Genomic DNA, 13200 nt, shown 5'->3' on the forward strand with positions numbered 1-13200 from the left:
CTAATCCTGGTTCAATCTAAGCCCCGTCTGTGAAACCAGGCCATTATTGTATAATTTTATATTTATTTTTCTATATTAACAGACAGTTAAAGACCTCTAACCCATGAGATGGCATTGCTAGCAACATGCTCTACTTGTTCTTCTATGATGCATCATTTTACCTTTTCTCCTTTGTATCCAGGTTTCCCCTAATGATCAGTGCAGAACATATGGTGAGAAAGAGCAATTACATAAGCAGATAATGTCAAAATAGAGATTTAGGCCTTGTTCTAGCCAGGTTCACCTCTGTCCCATCTCGTCCAGGAGGCCCACTGAAACCGCCCTCTCCCTGCAGGACGTGCAACACATTTTAGATGGTAACAAATAATTCACAAATATGATAGATGATTAAAGACAACTTTGACCTTTTGTCCTTTAGCTCCTGGACTTCCATCATCTCCAGGACGACCCTTTTTACCCTGTGGTTCTCAGAGAAAGAGTGTTCAGATTCAGATTGCCATGCAGAGCAGATCATTGTGTCGACTGTACAGACGATGACATTTTGTTGAAGTGGTACAACTAGTTGGTACAGAATAATTTCTTTATGTTTGTGTTTATGTGCTCCATTCTGTACCTATTAAAAAAAAATGAAAATTCTTTACAGTAATAAAGAAAGTCTTATTAAAAGACTGAATTTTTGAATTCTGTATTCTAGACCAAAATACTTCTTTAAAATGGCAGTGAAGCATTTTTGTTTTGAAAAGTTTATCAATATCTGAATTATTTATTTTACTGCAATATTTAAACAACTTTCACCATCATAGGGACAATACACCTTTTATGGTGTTGTTTCCCCTTTATGTTCCTTTTTTGGAGATTTCCCATCAAGATTTCAAATTCTTGTTTGTTCAGCCAAGTAGGCCACTTTAATCAATCTGGTGTTTCTTCTCTATTAAAAATGTGAAGAAACATAAAATCTCTGAATTTATATTAAATGCTGTGTTGGAACATCATGTAAGGGGCTGGAAAGGGTTTAAGAATGTTTGACACTTACAGCGGGTCCACTAGGTCCTCGCTCTCCTTTTTCACAAGTGCATTTTGGGGAAAGAGGACACTGTTGGGACACACAGACAGACAGACAGACAGACAGACAGACACACACACACACACACACACACACACACACACACACACACACACACACACACACACACACACACACACACACACACACACACACACACACACACACACACACACACACACACACACACACACACACACACACACACACACACACACACACACACACACACACACACACACACACACACAGCTTTAGTCTCAATAATGTCACAGAGTGTCCTAAATGAATTTGGTCAGACAAAAACTTACCACTTCATTAGCCACTTCAGTCTAGAAGGGAACAGAAGTGAAAAAGGTGAATTTACATTTTTTTTTTTACAAGAATTATATATGAAATTTACAAGAATGTAATTAACACTTCAAGAACTGAGCCATTTTCTGGTATCAAACATTTAACGTAAACTGAAGAGGTGGTGAAGGTCTGCAGGCGGTCTCTGACATGTTGTCATGAGCTAATTAACAATTTTTTTTAAAATTAACATTAAACATGTAAAACTCAAGCGGCAACCTCCCACAGTTTATCTTGAAGCCAATACGGAAGTGACTTAAACTGCATTTCATCGACTGGCCACTAGAGACAGGCTCCAGAAGGGAGCAGAGTCTCATTGAGCCCCATATTAAAATGCCCAAATTTACAGCAGGAAAAAAACGTGTTTACAGTAGGGTGACCACCTGTCCCGCTTTGCGTTGTACCGCACAGCATTTTCACCCCTTGTCCCGCATGTCGCATATTGAGAAAAATATATATATATATATATATTTATATATATATATATATATATATATATATATATATATATATATATATATATATATATATATATATATATATATATATATATATATATATATATATATATATATATATATATATATATATATATATATAAATAAAAACTACAGTTCCCCCCCCAAGAGAAAAAAAAAATTATATATATATATTGTTTTATTTTTTTATTTTTTTTCTCTTGGGGGGGGGGGGACTGTAGTTTTTATTCAAGTTGCACTTGGTCAGAACTGTTTCAAAAGTAGTTATCTGCATGATGCCTGCTGCCTTTGGGCTCAGTGATGTTGAATTTAAGATTATACAACAGTTTCAGGTTATGTTTTAGTTTTGCTAACATGTCCCACATTGTCCCACACAAACTTAGTAATCGTCCCACATTTTGTTTGTTTGATGGTGGTCACCCTAGTTTACAGCCTGGTACAAATTGTGGTTTTGGTCTATACGGCTAATTTTGCCCTTCATGACAACTGTGAGGGGGGTGAATTTTTTTTATAACTCATTTGTTTACATTATATAAAGCCTTAAAGTTCTGCATAATTAAGGGCGTGGCCACTTTGAGTGACAGGTGGATAGCCATTTATCTGCTGTCTGTTAGTCATCGCGTCACCTCAGCTCCACCCACGTCCCGCCTCTTTGCCCATTTTTAGTTATCCGAGTGTGACGCGCTGTCAAGATGGCAACGGCCAGCTCGACCCTACTTTACGCTTCAGAACTGCTCTTCAGAATCCTATTGGTGATGTCTCTGACACTTCTACGTCCATATTTTTTTTACAGTCTATGGTAATACTAGTTACTATAAAAGCTGTTCTTGAATATTAGAAGCCCAGTTAACCCTCAGAGCTACAGAATAAAGCGGAACTAATAATTTTTATGAGATTGTAATATTTGATATTCTGAAGTGTCCCAGAACGGCAGTCATGAAAACATCTAGAAATAGGAATTCAAAATCAAGCAATAATTTCTTCCTTATTTTGCATTAAACAATAACACTCACAAAGCCTTTAGGTGTGTAAATGTCCCAAACAACTTTAAAAATAAAAAAAAAATAAAAAATTGTGTTTTCTCCTCAAGACATGAAAGGTCATCAGGCATATAGGAAGAAAGTCTGAAGTTCCACATGCACGTGTACCACACGCCAAGGTGATTTTTTTATTAGATTTGTCTCATGCCAGATTTGATTAGAGTGTGAGTATTTTGCATGATGGGTGCACATGTGTATGAATGAAAAAACAGTGAGAGAGAGAGAGAGAGAGAGAGAGAGAGAGAGAGAGAGAGAGAGAGAGAGAGAGAGAGAGAGAGAGAGAGAGAGAGAGAGAGAGAGAGAGAGAGAGACACTTCCAACAACATTCCTTGGCTGAAAGATCTTGTTTAAAGACAGTGATGATAGACAGATGCCGTAATCTGGGAATCACAGGCACCATGAGAACAAAGGAAATTTAACTGTAGCACAATAGGTCATTTCTTCTTGATTGTAAACAGCACACACCATTGGCGTTGACATAATGACACATTGGAAAGAAGCATTTCCTATTTAACTCAAAGCGTGTGCGATGAGCAACATCACGCTTAGTTTGAACGAGCAGCTGATTAACAGATGTAAACACCGCGGCTGAGACAGTCGATTAGCAGAGAAGGCGATTTGAATGCTCCTGGCCTGCGATTAAAGCCCCTGATTGTGCTTTTCTTGTCTCTATGACAAGCACCTGCATCAACAGTCGTTCCAGAGCATGAATATAGCGTGCAGAAGGCTGGGTGAGATATTCATTCTGCATGCAGGATCATGCTGCTCGTAGTACCCTAAAGCTCTGACCTAGCACAAAGTCAGAAACAGATGTTCTTTGCAAATACTGCAACCCGCTAACTGTTATTCTGCTCTAATACCAGTAATACTGCCATCATACCAATTTAAGGTCAAGATTATTCAGATCTACACCTGTCAAGTCTTTACATTCAATAAATGAGGAAAATTACTATATTGTTTCATCTAAAACATCTCTGTAATCCTATTTGACTACATCAGATCAACAAACACATTGGTTATATCCACAAAACAGATACAATTAACATAAAAAGCATTCATCATTTAAAACCAGAGTAAGCTGGACAGAATATTTTGGTCAGTTTACTCTCAGAATTTGGATTTACCCACCACAAATGGCTCTATCACATATATTGTTTCTCAGATATCACTTATACACCCACCACTGAGCCAAAAAACAGCAATTCCTGCTAGAACAATTAACAGTTTGAGGTGGTCAAACTGATCAAGCAGTTCAGCCAGGTCTACACCAGTTTAGCCAAAGTAGTCAACCAGCTCTGACCAGATCTACCTGGACAACCTCAGTCCAATAAAACTGGTATTCTGGGGCCAGTTGCATAAACTAAGCCATTATGTTAAGACAGTGTCTTAAGATCTAGTATGAGCCACTAGCAGTTAGGCAAGTGGCATTCAGTCTTACTTTTCGTATCAAATTAGGCCAGTCTATGTTTTTATGTAACTGATTAAAAAAAATTATGAACAGTCTTAAAGAAAAAAATGTATGTCTAACTTGTAAGACTAGTCTTAACGGTTTATGCAACCGGCCCCTGGTTGATTAAAACCACCACAACCTACCAGATTGGACCATCTAATACCCTGCAAAACCAAATCATGTATTACTATAAATGTGGATATTCCAGCAGGGAACAGGAACATTTCGATGGAATCTGAGAATGTGGATCTACTTGCCATTCTGTCATTAATTACTTGCCCTCATGTCGTTCGACACCCGTAAGAAAAAAAACATTGATCTCTGTTGGTAACGGAGGAACTTTCGACCACCATAGTTGCTTTTCAGGTCAAAATCAATCCATTTGACTAAGCACCTAAACTAGTTTGTCCAGTCTGGGATAAACATTTAAAACCATCAAACGCTTATTCCGGCATCTATTTTGTGATGTCATGGGCTTGGTTGTCTCAGATCTGCTGTTTTCTATTATCAGAGAAGCACAAGGGAACCTCTAGCAGGAGACATCAGCGCTGGCTAACATATTCAGTCATAAAAGTTTCCCGACCATGTGCAGATGCTTTGTGCTGTGAGACACAGAGGTCAGAAAAGACATTCTGTAGGTTTACACCACTCCAGACACACTAAGATCCAACATTCCTGTCAACTAAAAGGAAACAATCCTAATAACGTCAGCCAAGGTCATTTGGAACTGTCGAAGGATTTTTTAGTAAAATTGTGAAGAAACAGATGGAGTCTCCCTCCTGTAGATGAACACAGACAGACATGACAACCAGTTTTACTGGAAGGAATATGTTGGTTGACCAACTTCACCAGCAACCTGACATTTATTCTGGTCTTTTCAGCAAGGTTTTTAGATGCATGGTGTCCATTTCGGTTGTAAACAAGACGAAAAAGCAGAATCTAAACACAGCAGTTGTGGTGTGTATTAAACCACAACTCAAACCTAAACACTCCGGATACTAAGGGTATGTTTACACGACAACGATGTACTGAAAACAGACGACAACATTGTCAAAAATCTGTGAAAATGACCAAAAAGTATGCAAGGCCAGTAGTTGGGAGATCGTGCTTTGTCAAGGTACACCCTGCGAACACGTAATACACATGCGTGTTACACACATGACATCACCGTTTTACAGATTCACGTTTTAGTTGTTTACATGGAGACAGTAAAGGTATTGTTTTCAAAACCTTGCACTTTGAAACCTGTTTTCAAAAGCTTGCGTTTTCAACCCCCCAAACGCTGTTGTCGTGTAAATGAACAGCCAAAACGTCTTACATTTTTAGGTGAAAACGGTGCCGCGTAAACAGCCCAAGACTCAAAAGCATGAACAGAACAACCGATATAAATGACTAGAACAGACAGTGAACTGAAAGAAACACGGAGCTTAAATACACAACCAAACCAATCAACGAAATGAACAACAGGTACGTACAACTGATAATCAAATCAATGAAAAACCATTGAAACGAACTGAAACGTAGGAAAGAAACCCACCCAAAACAGAAACAAACACAGATCAACCAAGGCTGCGTCCGAAAACCTAGGCAGCTGACTCGTTGCCGCGCTGCCCTTTCAGACAATGGCTTGTAAGGCAGCGTTTGTGCATGAAGGCACCTCACAAAACTAATTTCGGACAGACTTCTTAGGCAGTGTAACAGTTTAATGATCTACAGCAAAATAGAGAGAGCTTTGGTGGGAACTAAACAAATATTTAACTACTACATTAGTCATTTCTCAAAAATGTTGGTAAAAAACGTACATTTACACACAAACTGACCAGCAAACGCAACTTTCGGACGCCATCTTTTTTTTCCAGCTCAACTGTCACAGAATGGAAAGCACAGCATTGTGGGATATCAAAGGCTGCGAAGGATACAAATATGCTGCCTTCAAAAATCGATCAGATGAAGGTACCTCTGGAGACAGGAAGTGAAGCTAACATTAGATTCGGACATGCCTTGATGCCTTCCTGTCTTGAAATGTGTCCTCCGAAGGCAGCATTTTCCAGGTTTCGGATGCAGCCCATAACATATGGATGTGCCGTTATCATATCCAATCATTTAGAATGACATCTGCCTATATATATACCGATACAGAGAATTTGGTGGTTCTGCTTTTTATACCTGGTTTCTAACGAATTACACAATTCTGAAGTAAAATGTAAATACTTTTACTATCTCCATATCAACATGTTTTCCATGTTTAAGAGAAACTGCTTTCAGTTATAAATCCCCCCCTGATTGACAGGATTTAATTGCTCCTAATCATTGGCTGTTTTTAAACAATCAGGAGGACGTCCGATGTCATGGATACTTACTTTTATCGCCTGATTAATTCATTTATTTTTGCAGACATGCTTCGTATCTCTTTTATTAGGTAATGAAGAAAGAATTGGCTAAGGAATGGGAACTTTTCTCTAGTACTGCAAACAACTTCTTAAATCACCTTTAGGGGTTTTTAACTTGAGATAAGTGGTGTATGAGTGAGCATTTATTCATTATGCCCAATGCCCTGTTCAAGGAATTCATAATCAACTTTTTCCATGTCCTCAGGAGAGATATAGAGATAAGACAGCCCATTTTCCATTGCTGCTCCTGCAGATGTGTGGATGAGGAACAGTGAGGGTTCTCAGTAGCACACACTTTGAAACACATGTTCCCTTTTAATCTAAGATCCCTCAAGAGATATAAATCCTTCATTTGGGCCTTCACAAACATCTGAGCATCATAATTTCTACACTTCAAAGTTGGTCCCCAAGAACCAAAAGCTTATTGTTTTCACAGCTCTTGGATCAACACTGCTACTTTAAACTGCTTTGTTTGAACAATCCTGAGGGAACTTTCATTGCTCTTTTATGGCTCACAAGATATTTCTTCAAACAGTCCTCAGGAGAAATAAAAATAGACAAAAATGACACAACTGTTGACATTCAGTATACAAAACAGAGCTGTAAAGTAAATGTGGATCGCAGCTCAGATCACTGGATCTTATTTATATGTTTGAGTTCAGACTTAAAAGCACTATAAGCCTAAGTAGATTGTAGAAGACACTGGCACCAATGAGCTCTGCGATCAATTTAGGCTCACAATGGTTCTCTTTAGGAGACAAAGGAGATTCATGGGGTCTTATTAGAGAAGCAGGACAAAATCTCTATTTGCTTGATGTCTACTATGAAAAAAGGACTGACGAGTTTTCTCACCTATTGGAAAACAAAAAGCACTACTCACAATCTCCTTGACGATCTTGTCCACGATGTCCTTGTCCTGTAGGTTGTGTACGTAGCGGGTGGCTGGAGGACTGGCCAGTAATCGCAGCTGTTCCACGTTGGCAGCTGATGTGAAACCTACTGTAAAGAATTTAATCCCTTGGTTCTTGGCATCAGCTAAAGCAGAGAAAATATCAGGATTCTTGGGATGCGACACGCCGTCGTACAGCAGAATGGCCACCTTCACTGTGCCAGCGCCAGACTCCTCCAGGTAGATACGGGTGAGGTTGGTGATGGCATAGGTGGTGTAGGTACCATGCCCTATGTACGGAATGGGCGCAATACGGTCCTGAAAGGTGGGCACACCTCTCCAATCTTTGAAGGACTGCTCGGTGATCACATGACTGCTATACTGAAGGAGAGCAGTTCTGAAGTTCAAGCCCTGTCCTGTTTGGAGATGGATGTTCTGGATCCGGGTAACGAGATCCGTAACAAAACGCTTCTCTTGGGCATGGTTGCCTTTGGCACTTTCTGAACTGTCCACCAAAAATGCCAGTTCCAAATTACAGTCCTCATCTAAAAAAGATGGAAAAAAAACCAAAAAAACATTCATTCGAAAAAAAAGGAAAAAAAAACATGTTTTTGACATATTTCATTTTCATTTTCACATATGTACATAAACTTTTTCAAACCTCTTTGTTTCTTGCGTGTCTTGAGAGCAAATATCATTAAGGTCAAACATGACTGGTTTTATGATGTTTTTTGTCTGTATTTGGAGCTTGACACTGACAGCTGTAAATATGGACTGTTACTGAATTTAAAAGTGTTGTGTGAAGATTCTTGAAAAAATCTTGTTGTGGACCACCAAAGAAATAACGGCCTACTAGGGTTGTTTTTGTTAACCAAAACTAAAATTACTAATAAATGTTAATTGAAATAGAAAAACTAAATGTAAACTTATATTATTTCAGCTAGTGGCCAAGGCAACATTGCATTTCATTTAGTTGATGCACTAAAATAACTAAAGTTAAATAAAATAGAACTAAAACTACCCTAGTGAAAAATAAATATAATAAAATGTATTTGAAATACAACTAACAACTAAATTTGTAGTTGCACGGTAGTTATCCAGAAATAAATATATATATATATACACACACCGATCAGGCATAACGTTATGACCACCTTCCTAGTATTGTGTTGGTCCCCCTTTTGCTGCCAAAACAGCCCTGACCCGTCGAGGCATAGACTCCACTAGACCCCTGAATGTGTGCTGTGGTATCTGGCACCAAGCATCAGATCCTTTTAAGTCCTATAAGTTCTGAGGTGGTGCTTCCATGGATCGGACTTGTTTGTTCAGCACATCCCACAGATGCTCGATTGGATTGAGATCTGGGGAATCTGGAGGCCAAGTCAACACCTCAAACTCGTTGTGCTCCTCGAACCATTCCTGAACACTTTTTGCTTTGTGGCAGGGCACATTATCCTGCTGAAAGAGGCCACAGCCATCAGGGAATACCGTTTCCATGAGGGGGAAACATCCACATGAATGGCCAAGGTTTCCCAGCAGAACATTGCCCAAAGTATCACACTGCCTCCTCCGGCTTGCCTTCTTCCCATAGTGCATCCTGGTGCCACGTGTTCCCCAGGTAAGCAATGCACACGCACCCGGCCATCCACATGATGTAAAAGAAAACATGATTTATCAGACCAGGCCACCTTCTTCCATTGCTCCGTGGTCCAGTTCTGATGCTCACGTGCCCATGACCCTGTCATTACCCTATTTTTTTAAATTTTCTCCTACTATTTTGACTATTTAAACTATTTTTGCTGCTGATGATTTACCGTTTGTATTACTGATTGCCTTTTGGACTGAACTAATTTTGTTTAGTTTTTTTTGTAGCCTATTTTGTGGCTGGACAATTTTGAACTGAGATTTTTGTGTGTTTTTAGTTTTTTCTTCTTGCCTCGCTACTTAAAAGTAAATTTTGGGAAACTTGAATTTGCAAATGTTTGAATATATATATTTGAAAGCAATTCTATACGTGTGGTGTTGAATGGGTTTTGTTTTCTAAAGAGTGATTATTATGGGTATCATTGCATTAATTGCTGGTGTAAATTCCTTCTCTCATTGAAAGGGGTTTTGTGTAAGACCAAGACAAAGCAGACTACACAAGATCTTTGAACTTTTTTTTTACTTGAAACTTAAACTAATGACAGAAATCCTGTCTGGCACCCCAGCATATAAAAACCCCAAACAAAAAATTGGGAAAATGTTACTAAATGTCAAGGTTAAAGCAAATGTGTTCCAGCTGAAATGGCCCCAGTCTACAGTAAATCACATTTATGAAGAAGCATGTCAACGAGGAAATTTGCCCCAGGAGCAGAGCAGACCGCAGGGTGGCAATCTGCACATATGAACTTTTCTTGCTCTTGAGAAGTATTTAAATCAGTTTCATTTGTTAAAAAAAATAATTTTCAATCAACATACTGAAACGTTCAAATTTCTGAAAGTTGAGGACCACGCCCTGCCTGACAGATATGATGCATGAATGAAATGTCTTGATTATCTCATACCACCTGGACTAAAAACTTGTGCTTAGTTGAAACCAATGAGTATTTTGCAAGCATCTGCTCACTATGTACTTGCTATTTGCTGTGTTGAACGACAAATAATATTTACCATTGTTTTTTGGGATGACATTTGAGGTGATTGGTTTATTGTTGTTTCTTCCATTTCTCTTTTCTTCTACATCATCAGCATCGTCATCATCCAGATCCTCGAGCTGAGCCAAAACAAGCTGAACTCCCAACAGCAAAACCAGCCACCTTGCACACAGCCGTATCATCACTACAGTAGAAGAGAGACAAATAGATGCCCACCCAATATTAAGGATGGATTACCTTATTCTCAAATGCATTGCAACATTCAAAGTTTGCAATCAGTAGCTGCTTATTTACTGTTCACTCTAAATACTTAAAAATGTGTAGGAACGAAAAAGTGGAATATCAAAGAATGATGCTCATGGTTTTCACTGAACTCTTCAAACAGAACAGAATCATAAACAGCGAATGCAAGCAAAATGTGCACTTACTGTGTAAACCAGCTCTGATTTCAGTACAGTACCGGCTTGAGTCCAACCTGAATGATGAAGATCAGAAGCTCATGACAGACTTCACAGCCTCTTCTCTGTATGAGATCCACATGCAATAAAAAGATGCCATATGAAATGACTGAGAATCATTGGTTATGTGTGAGGACTAGAGTGCATGTGTTTGCTGTATAAGAGACGAAATGTAAAAATGTGGATCAGCTCCAGTCATGTAAAGCATTTGCTGCCATCCAGAGGAACACTAATATCCAGAGCTCCTCCCACGAACCCACCCATTTCTACATATATATTATTATATTTCATTATAAGATGCATGGCTGTGCATTAATGTAAAAAGACAGTTACAATTTTTTTCAGAGTTTAAAATCATTTTCATTTAAGAATATTTTGTAATATATAACAAATTATTCATGCACATTAAAACATACATTAACTACTGATCTACTACTAATTAAATCAGCTATGTCAAGTCATGTCAACTTTATTTATATAGCGCTTTTAACAATACAGATTGTTTCAAAGCAGCTTTACAGTGTTAAACAAGAAAATAATGCAGCATAATTTTATTCAGCCGTCTGGCCATTCTGTAGAAAAAATGTCATCAGTTCATTTCAATTATCATACAGTGACAGTGTGGGCTTTAGATCAGTAATTAGAGCAGTAATTTAGTTTATATGGTTCATTTAGTTTAATAATTAGATTTATTTCGATATTTAGTTGAAAAATTTAGAAAAATGTCGTTTTTTTTATTTTTATGTGACATTTTTATGTGTGAGGAGAATGTACAGGAGAATGCACAGCTCTTAATGATTTTGTGTGTAATAACTTTAAATTAAAAACAATTACTGTACACATCAACGGTCTTAAAAATGCTTAAAGGATTCATGGGAAATCTCCAGCAGGGATTGTTAACGTCCTGACCTGTTGTGATATACAGCTACATGCCATGTACCGTGTGTTAGCATGCTGTGTGGAAACACCACTGTACAGCACTGAAATGAAGCTGAAACATCAAAGCATGTGATGTTCAAAGCATGCCAGGCAGTAATTCAACAATAAAACATAAATTCTGTTTTGAGCCAGTGATGACGACAGGGCTTAACGTGAACAGAGCTAGAAAAAAGGATCAGGATGACACCATTCTCTCTGTGATGTTCTCAAGAATTGTGTGCCATGGAGCTGAGTAAATGTGTAAAATATCAATACATGGTGTAGAACATCTGTATATTCTTTCCCCTTACACTCACATATACATATATACAGTCTTGCTCAGAAGTGAAGTTTACACATCCCTTGCAGAATCTGTGAAAATGTGAATAATTTAAACAAAATATAGAGGGATTATCTAAAATGCATGTTATTTTTTTTATTAGTACTGTGCTGAATAAGATATTTTACATAAAATTAGTTTTTTATTAGTGTTACATATAGTCCACAAGACAAAATAGCTGAATTTATATAAATGACCCCGTTCAAAAGTTTATATACCCTTGATTCCTAATACTGGGTGTCGTTCCCTGTGTGTGTGTCGGCTGTTTTTTTGTTTTATGATGTTTGTTCTTGAGTCCCTTTTTTGTCTTAAGCAGTTAAACTGACCAATGTTCTTCAGAAAAAAATCCTCCAGGTCCCAAAATTTCTTCAGTTTTCCAGTATATTTCGCATATTTGAACCCTTTCCAGCAGTGACTATTTTGAGATGCATCTTTTCACACTGAGGACAATTGAGGGACTCAAACGTTCACTGATGCTCCAGAAGTAAACGTGATGCATTAAGAGCTGGGAGGGGGGTTAACACTTTTGAACAGGATGATGTCCAAATGTTTCTTATTTTGTTTAAATATCCATTTTTTTCATTTAGTACTGCCCTTCAGAAGCAATAGAAGATTTTCAGAAGACAAATGAAGTACAATTTACCTTGATCTACAAAAAAGATTGTGTTTACTTCTGGAGCATCAGTGAATGTTTGAGTCCCTCAATTGTCCTCAGTGTGAAAATATGGATCTCTTTTCCTGGAGCATCAGTGAATGTTTGAACCTTTTTTTAAACTTTTGAACAGGCAATTTTTTGTCTTGTGGACTCTATGTAAACATCTTTTATGTAAAATATCTTATTCAGGGCAGCAGTAAATAAAAAACAGGGCTCGACATTAAGCATGTTCACATGCTTGTCCTTCGGACAAGTAAATCTGTCACCCACTTGTCCGAGTAAAAAATGAGCTTGTCCGGAAAAAATTAAAAATAAATTTTGTGTGTGTTGTAAATAAAATTTATTCTGAAGCAATATTCTCACCAGTGTTCAATCAGCTTTGACATATGCATATTTGTGATATTTTTACCTTTTATAAAGGGCATTTCCCCTAATCTTATTAAATATAGGCTTTGATTCAGATTTCCTTTTATATTCTTAAATTGGATCAATAAATTAAATTAGAAGACGACACTAGCTGTTACAGTTAAA

The 13200-nt window shown here is 37.8% G+C and overlaps 1 protein-coding gene across 1 annotated transcript in view; it reads right to left on the bottom strand.

Moving 5' to 3' along the window:
• col28a2b (collagen, type XXVIII, alpha 2b) overlaps window positions 1-8360 on the bottom strand; it is a gene marked incomplete at both ends in the record, with an annotated part of 31008 nt that extends 22648 nt beyond the window's left edge. The window contains 7 exons of the mRNA XM_079840048.1: window positions 162-188; window positions 284-328; window positions 405-458; window positions 1034-1093; window positions 1375-1395; window positions 7654-8207; window positions 8324-8360. Coding sequence (XP_079696174.1) covers window positions 162-188; window positions 284-328; window positions 405-458; window positions 1034-1093; window positions 1375-1395; window positions 7654-8207; window positions 8324-8360 — 798 coding nt within the window. The remainder of the gene's footprint in view (window positions 1-161; window positions 189-283; window positions 329-404; window positions 459-1033; window positions 1094-1374; window positions 1396-7653; window positions 8208-8323) is intronic.
• Between the last annotated feature and the right edge of the window lie 4840 nt (window positions 8361-13200).

The sequence above is a fragment of the Gobio gobio genome, assembly GCF_949357685.1.
Source record: "Gobio gobio genome assembly, chromosome: 17".
Taxonomy (NCBI): domain Eukaryota; kingdom Metazoa; phylum Chordata; class Actinopteri; order Cypriniformes; family Gobionidae; genus Gobio; species Gobio gobio.